This window comes from Astyanax mexicanus, chromosome 3, assembly GCF_023375975.1.
Source record: "Astyanax mexicanus isolate ESR-SI-001 chromosome 3, AstMex3_surface, whole genome shotgun sequence".
Classification (NCBI taxonomy): domain Eukaryota; kingdom Metazoa; phylum Chordata; class Actinopteri; order Characiformes; family Acestrorhamphidae; genus Astyanax; species Astyanax mexicanus.
Window position 1 is genome coordinate 54346240 of NC_064410.1, and position 8761 is coordinate 54355000.

General features: G+C 38.1%; 1 protein-coding gene across 4 annotated transcripts in view; it reads left to right on the forward strand.

Moving 5' to 3' along the window:
• Nucleotides 1-1171: 1171 nt before the first annotated feature.
• Nucleotides 1172-8761, forward strand: part of tnrc18 (trinucleotide repeat containing 18) — a 110366-nt gene continuing 102776 nt past the window's right edge. For 2 of the 4 annotated variants that reach the window (XM_007247822.4, XM_007247823.4), the window contains exons 1-2: nucleotides 1172-1380; nucleotides 3708-4048. In XM_007247822.4, the coding sequence (XP_007247884.3) occupies nucleotides 3838-4048 (211 nt within the window). In that variant the 5' untranslated portion in view covers nucleotides 1172-1380; nucleotides 3708-3837. The remainder of the gene's footprint in view (nucleotides 1381-3707; nucleotides 4049-8761) is intronic. The other 2 variants (XM_022683370.2, XM_007247824.4) reach the window with 1 other exon arrangement.

Genomic DNA, 8761 nt, shown 5'->3' on the forward strand with positions numbered 1-8761 from the left:
CACACTTCTACTCAGTGATAAAACTATTGCATCCGGACTGCAATTAAAAACAGGAGGACCAGTGAGTTTTTAGGCTTTCTCGGTCACAGGACATCACGCTCAGTAGCTCCTCCATTTCACTCGCTGTCCTGTTTATGTGGATCTCCGTGGAAATATGCGCCCAAAGTATAAATACGGTAAGTGGCAGTGGACAAATAGCTATTTTATTAAAGGCGAGGAGACGAAACTCAGAAATGTGCGTCCGGACAGGATTAAAATTACCGGAGGACCACAGAGTTTAGCAAAAAACATTAGGTAATTCTGCCTGTAATTTCCTCAGAGAATGTCTGAGAAAAACTCATATATAGTCGTTCCGGACAGGAATAAAATCAGAAAATTACCCCATAAAAGAGAAAATTACCCCAGGACCCCCTAAGAAACTAATCCCATCTGGATAGGGCTTAAAACAACACAACACATACTCACCATATAACTATATTCTTGTACACGGAATAAGCAGCATCAAAAACAACTGTATTATCTATTTTGTTCTTTGTGTTATAGTGCGTTTGTTTCATTGAAATGTGTTGAAAACACTTTTTTTTCTAATTAAATCACCAATACTGACACTACAATCTAAATCAGGCCTTTAGGTCATGCACTCACCCCTGTGTTTCTTAAACAGGACTAAAATAACAAAACAACACAAAACACAACAGCACCCTGCCTGTAAAACACTCAGCAGAACTCAATCAGTGCCGCAGTTCACCCTCATCTCCAAAACAAACGAAGATTTCACGATTCGGCCCTCAGTTCTGTAATCTGCGTCCATTGTGGTCCAATCAAGCCCGTATCCGTCTATTTTAATCAGCAGAGCTGGAGCGGCCTTGAAACTGCCCTCCACAAATTCTCTGCTTGTTTTGATCATTCAGGTCTTGAAGGAAGGGGGGGCTTGAAACTGCTCGGCCTCCTTGCTCCATAATTGGTTTTATAGAGCTGGCGAGGAGCCAAAGTGTTTACATGGGGTTGATTGACGGTGTGGTGGACCAATCAGGAGCCTGGATCTGGGTTGTGTCAGCTCTGGCCGGCAGGGGGCGGGGCGTGTTAAACAATGCTTGTTTCATTGCAGAAGAGTTTGCTGAGAGCTACAGTGGTGTGTGTGTGTATGTATGAGTGTGTGTGAAAGAGAGAGAGAGAGAGTGTGTGTGGTAGAGAAAGAGAGAGAGAGAGAGAGAGAGAGAATGTGTGTGTGTGTGTGTTTGCGAGGCCTTCCCCTGTCTAAAGCAATCCCTGTGCTGTGCTGTTACGGATGGTCTGTAAATGGAGTGTAGGAGATATTCCACCCCGCGGACGGATGTTTGGGGAAGAAACGGGATTTTGTAAAAGGAATCGCCATTACAAGTAAGACTGGATGTTTTTTTATGGAGAAACAGAGGCACTTGGGGAGGAATGCGGCACTTCTGCTTCTATTTCTGGTTGAAAAGGCGGGTTTAACACGTTCTAAAAGTCTTTCGTGAGTGTGCATCCGCTCAAAAAAATAGTTTTTCAGAAATTAAAAAATAGCAGAGAACGCGTAACATTTCCGCGCAGTTAAAGAAAAGGAGATTGAAGCACGTCGGAAGAAGAAACCCAAGAAACACTGAAACTTTGAAACGTGGCCGCCGCCGTCGAGCGTGCTTAAAACACCGCGTTTGGGCTTCTGGGTGTGTGGAGCTAACGTTACTTACAGCTAAGCAAGCTTTTATTTGCAGCCTGGTCTCAAAAGTTTACGGTTTAAACTTTGGGATAACTTGGTCAAAACAATCGTTACAATTGTTGTTCTAGTGTGGGCGCGTTTCTGTAGCTCTGCTACACTCGTTTAAACATGAAACATTAAGTAGCGGTTGTTTGGGAGCGACTAGCACAAGTTCTAGCTGTACTAAACCCCATAAAAAGCAAACATTGCTCGGTAGAAGGCGACTGCGTGGTGGGCTTTTAGCTAGAGCTACAGCACTGGAGTGGAATGCATTGGCTATATCTAAGGATTTGAGACAAATTTATCTAAGCTAGCTCTGCAGCAGATAGATAACAAGAGAACTGGTGGAGGGATAGTGATCTTAATAAAATCAAAACAGAAAGCTTAGACAAAGCTGGCAAAGTTTAGCCTATGCAGTTTTAGCTATGGGTATAGTTTAAATTTATATACCATACTATCATTTGTATGTAGTGGAATGGTAGTTCATACCCTTTTGGAGAGTATTTGAGGTTAATTTAGAATAAATGTATTTGTAGGCTATTAGATCCTCCAGTAGCTAACCTAGGTTACATATTCATTAATCTTTCCCCAAACCCTTCTATAGATAGATATCGTGCTACAACACCCTTATTTACACACTAGCTAGCTACAAAAGAGAATAACATACACAAATCTAAACTGTAAGGACTTGTGTATATATATATGAGAATGTGTATATATACACATATATACAGAGATTAGATACTCCACTACATCAAAATCTTTCCAGAGAGCCGATAACCTAAGCTAGAATAACTAGTAAAGTTTATAGTGCTCTGATGCAATTTTATACTATTTTTCTTAGATAGCTATAGCCAGGACTTTATTATGTTTAGATGTGGGCTGTAGTCTCGTAGCTAAGTTGAAAAACATTGCTAAAAAATCTTGTTACAATGTTAGATTTTAGATTTAAAAAATTATGATAATAATAATGCACAGTTCCCCCTAAACCCGAATTACGTGTATTTATTCATTTTTACCTATTGTTTCTATTTTAAAACGATTTGCGTATTCGTGGGCAATGATCAACCCAGTAAGTTAGATATCCATCGCTTTTCTCACTCAAAATAAAGCTCAAACTCTCCCTAAATGCTGAAGCCGAGCACCGGGGCTTTCCCCTGTCGGCTGCCGCGGCCGAGCTTAGCGCACTCCCCGTGAGCAGTAGCCTCCTCCACCGCTACTGCTGCTGAGCGGCTGACCCCCGGTAAAGGTTACACGTAGACCCCTGATAGCATAGAACACTGAATAAACGTTAAAAAGTCATTAATATTTTTGTTGCATCACCTCTTTAAATTTTAATTATGAGAGGGAAATATTGAGCTAACAGGCTTTGGTTCATGTTGAAATGGAGAAAATTCTGAAATTGAACATTTTAACATAGAATCAACGTTCATTTGTGGTTGGGGTACTTCTACAATCGCAATGCGTTTATAAAACTAATTATTATTATTACAAGCTATAATAGCGAATATAGTACAGAGAATATAGTACAAACATTAACCTATATAAGCTACATAGCCTGTGTAAGCTTTACTGCAAGTAGAGTGTAGTAGACTAAAAACAACACACAAAACCATAACGTTGAATCAACGTGAAAAAAAAATCGACGAGCACAAATAAATAAACAACAATCAAATAAATAGGTTCTGACGTCGGAGATCAACGTTGTTTCAATGCATTAGAGCAAAATGAACGTTGTTTCAACCTCGTATCCTTTTTTTGCGCGCTTTTTGGCTTCGCGTCATTTTATTCAGCAATTTATCGTAGCCGTAAACTTCAGAGGATTAGATACTTTTGTATCCCCGTGTTTGAGAGATTCAAACTGCGTCATTACGCCCCTTTTTAAAAAAGATCGCGCTTTTTATTAATGCCTCTATAACCGAGCTATTTTTAACCCGAGTATTTATGTGGATAATTCGCTGATATTCATATATTTTTCCTTTTCTTTTCGCAGGTCGGCACCATGCCGGATACCGACACTGATTTGCCTGGGAATCTAGGGACATTGTAGCCTTCGCAGGCTCCTTTCGGAATAGCCAAGCAAGCCGTTTTCATTTTTCCGTCATCCCGTTTGGCCTTTGTGGATGATGGATGGCCGAGATTTCGGCCCCCCCAGGTCTGTTCACGTCCCTCCGCCGCTGCTCTCCGGACTGGCCATGGAGTCTCACCGGCTCGGCGCTGCCGCTGCGCCCGGGAGAGTGCCGCCGTCCCCCGGCCACTTGGGCGCGGGCCACCCGGCGCCTCTGCACTCGGGAAAATATCTCTCACCGGCCATTAACATACAGTCTCACCACAGTAAGTAGCGCTGTCATTTCTCTTCTCTGCTTTTGGGCTGTTGTGCTGGATGTTGTAAAAACACAGATAGCTATAGCTAAACAACATTTTGTGTGAAGCTGGAACTGTGGAAACTGTGTGGGAGCTGAGGGAAGCTTGGAAACGTTGCAGCTAGTGGATACATTTTCATTTTCGTCAAAGACGGCATGTTATATGTGTTTTTTTGTGACATTTAATCTGCATAGTTCTTGCGAAGGTGTTTAGTCTTTTTGTATAGACGTTTTCAGCCTACGTTGTGGTTGTTATTGAAAAAAAAAAGCAAAATAGTGTAAAACTAGTGTTAAATGCAAATGAAATGCTCTGCGATGTTGGTTGCAGTCTGTTAACTTTGATCTCAGATGTATTTATAAAAGCATGAAGCTTAAGCCTTACTGGAGACTTACTGTCTGTACTATAGCCCAGATTAGGACTGGGTGACAAGGCAAAAAATATAAAATAAGTCATTTTATATAGCAATATATATGTGCAAGTATGTTATTGATACACACCATTAGAGTATATGATAGAGAGTTTAGAGTGTAATATTAGTCCATTATTAAATTAGTTCATATAGTTCGCATTAAGGTGTTTATTCCTTTTAATCAGTGTTTACTCGATAACAAGTACTTCGCATGTTTACTGGTGTAAATGCTCTGCAATGTTATTGTAATCTCTTAACTAGGATAAGGGCTTGGTGATGTGGCAAAAAATAATTAAATCACAACATATAGCTAAAGTCTATCATGAAACATAATATTAGTGTATATATATTAAAGTATATGAGTGTAAAATATAATATAAAAGCTCAAATGTAGAACCGTGAAAGTTCGTCCATATAGTTCAAGTAAAGGTGTTTATTCATTTTAATCAGTGTTTACTAGCCAGCAAGTACTGTGGTTGTTTACTGGTGTACATGCTCTGCCATGTTTTGGTTGTAATCTCTTAACTAGGATTCCAGATGTAGAACAAGATTATATAACCTAAAGCTTGGTGATGTGGCAAAATATATTAAATCACAATATATAGCTAAAGTGTGTCATGGTACACCATATTTGAATATATGAGTGTAATATTTAATATAAAAACTCAACCAATATTGAAAGTTAGTCCATATAGTTCTAGCAAAGGTGCTCAGCCTGTTTGAATAGAGGTTTTCAGCTTGTGTCTTGGCTAATATTGGAAAAAAAATAGTGAAAAACAGTATGAAATGCTCGGCCATGTTGGTTGCAGGCTGTTAACTTTAATCTCAGCTGTATTTATAAAAGCATGAAGCTCAAGCCTTACTGGAGCCTTACTGTCAGTACTATAGCCCAGATTAGGACTGGGTGACATGGCAAAAAAAAAAAAAAAAACAACAACCCACAAATAAATCACAATATATGTGTATGTATGTTAATGGTACACAATATTTAAGTATATTAGTGTTTAATATAAAATATTTAATATAAAAGCTCAACTAACCTTGAAAGTTAGTCCATATAGTTCCAGTGAAGAGGTTTATTCCTTTTAATCAGTGTTCACTAGCTAGCAAGTACTGTGATTGTTTACTGGCGTAAATGCTCTTTAATGTTTTGGTTGTAATCTCTACAAAACTAGGATTCCATCTGTATTACAGCCTGAATTAGATCTTGGTGATTATGGGTGAACAATATTAAATCTCAATATGTAGCTAAAGTATGTTATAATACACAATATTTTGAGAATATGAGTGTAAGATTTAAAATAAAAGGTAAACCAACGGTGAAAGTTAGTCCATATAGTTCCTGTGAAAGTGTTTACCAACAAGCATGTGTTGTTATGGTTGTTTACTGCTGTAAACTGTATAAGTAAAAAAAGTCTAACTGGAGCTTTACTGTAAGTAATACCACCCAAATTAGGGCTATATTATATATTATATTGCACTATTTAAGACTTGTTTCCAAGGCACAATATTTATCATAACATGCACACAAAATGCTTTAGTAGCAGCATATTAGTAAAAACTGATATTTAAAGTTTGATTAGTGTCCTTTTAACACCAATGATCTCCACAATATAGAAGGACAACAAAACGTATTATAAACCAATATAACATATAGTCATATTGTCCAGATCCCAGATCCCAGATAAGATCTGTTTTTTTTTGCCTTGAGCGCGATTTGGCTCATAGTTGTCAAGTGTGATGTAGGCTCCTACACGCTATGCCTGTCTTGGAGAAGAAATGAGCCGTCCCCAGTGCTCCGTCATTAGCAGCCCGGGCAGGAGCAAAGCACAGGCCGAGCAGAAATGAGCAGAAATGAGTGCTGATGGACTTGCCTGATGTAAAGTGTGTAGGGGAGAATGCATGTTTGATTCCCCTGATGTGGCTGAATGTAGCCCCACTCTTTCATTTAAAGTTGTCTGTAGAAGATCACTGTTGAAATTGAGCTCTGACTGAAATTGCTTCCATTTGTAGCCTTTTCCCCTCAAAGCTTGAGGAGAAAAAGCTCGAGCTCCGATTCTGAGCTCTTGCCTGCGTTTTCTAAGCATTGCATTTAAGCGTTTTGCAGAATATCTAAGAATTGGGGTGAACATTGTGGAGGATCTTCCTCCGATTGTTGTGCTTTGTTTGGTCAAATAAAGATTTGTTTTCTGCTGCAGTTGAGTTGGAATCAGGTCTGGGTGGTATGATAATGTTATCACAATCTTTCTATATTTAAGTAACTGTTTTATATACCATATGTATTGGAATATGTTGACGTGTAGATAGAATGCTTTTTATTACAAACCCCCTGTACTTTGTACAGTAATTTTTCTACAGTCCAAGTCCATCTCAGTAATAAAATGTATCATTATGTGTTAAAATATTGTCATATCGCTGTTTTACTGTGATTTACTGCCGTGTAGAGAAATGGAATTGCTTTGTTGGTAATTGTTGTTTTGAGCAAAAAATGGCACGCTATAAGACATTTTCATGATCCACAATATTTATTGCAATATTTTCACATGTAGTACAAGAAAGTTAACAAAAACTGCTATTTAAATACTCTCCCACACTTTGTACAGCAATTCTGCTAATTAAACAAGACTAATTAGCTACAATGTTTATAAAGAAATGTGCAGTTGGATTCATTTTTCTCTTTCTTTTTTAAGCTCACAGTACGATAAAACTGAACAAACACTGTAGTTACTTCTGTGACTTTTCTATGTGATCTCTTACCTACTTTTACTAGCTAATCTTTGAATTGCAGTAGATACAGAGTGTCTTATGGGTGAACATTTGCTGAAGATTGTTGCCTCTTGGTGATAAATGTGGTTTGGCCAGATTGTAAAGCTCTTTCATCCTTGAATTGAGTTGGAATGAATGAATGTCCCTTTTTTAAAAGACGTCCTGGGCAAGGCCGTGAACTGCTGCTGTATTTCAGCTGTTTCTGTCACGTACACGTAAACCTGACTGATCCAGAGCTATAAAAGACTGAATTACTTTGTTGGTAATTGTCGTTTTGAGCTAAAGTGAGTTCAGGGCAGAAAATTGCATGCTTCAGTCTCATTGTGGCATCATGACTGCCAAGGAATTACCATGCAAAATATGCTTAAATGTAGATTAACATATTCAGAGTGGAGTAGGAAGGATAATCTGCTGGAAGAAAAGAAATCCACAAACTCAGAATAGGTCCTGTAGTGAGTGCTGGCCAGTAAGTTGTAGTCTTTGTTGGGTGAAACTGTGTCTTGTTTCTAAAATTGATGTTAAAACGAGTTAAAAAATAATGGTTGGGTTCTATAGCTGTTTGTTTTGAGCTGCTATTCCCTTCAACAGTTGGAATTACGTATACTTTCATACTTTATTGGCAGTATGTATTGTGTTTTTCTTTAAGTGAATCATACATTATTGAAGTCATATTGTACTTGTCTGTTTTTTTTTGTTTGTTTGTTTAGACATATATTTTGTTAAATGTAGGGAATAGAAAGTGCACCAGAACAGACGTGACCATGAAGAACCTTCACTTTATTTAAAAGTGTTTTACAAATCTGTGGTATTTCTTATTTATAGTGTTTTGTTTCTTGAGAGTACTCTTCACCCTTGTTTGATCTCTTTTAGACCGTGATCTTTATAGTGGGATTTATTCTTTCCATGAAGTGTTGCCAGTGTTCAGGATGTTGGAAACAAGTAGAGCGTGTTGCAGTAACTCTTTGCAACTCTATTTAGGTCCATACAACTCCCTAGTAATCTGAGAGCTGAACTTTTATTTCCCTGTATTCTGTCTATTCAAGATTTGTAAGTCTTTTATAAGTCTTTGTGTGTTTTTTTTTTATCTTGTTTATTGACCTCTTGTTTGAAATATTAAGTGTATACTTATTTGATTTACAGTCAGTGTTCTAAGTCTAGAAAACCACCTCCATAGCACTATTGTATGTTAGTTTGTGATGTCTAGTTTCTTTTTTCCATGTTCTGCTGGGGGGAAAAAGGTTCTCTCCTCGTGAGCCCTTTCATAATTTGATCACGAGGTGACCCGCCCTAAACTAAGCTCTCATTTGTAGTTAGTGGGTACTAATTAACTAGAAAAAATAATCTTGGCAGAGCGATGTCGTGGATTGCCTCAAAATATGTGTTCGATACTATTGATTGTGTTCATAAGGATAAGATAAGGGCTGGACTATCAGTGGATTTGGACTGCTCCTTGATATGTTAAATGATTAACTTAGACAAGTAATTGTTTATTGCAGGGCTTTAGTGAA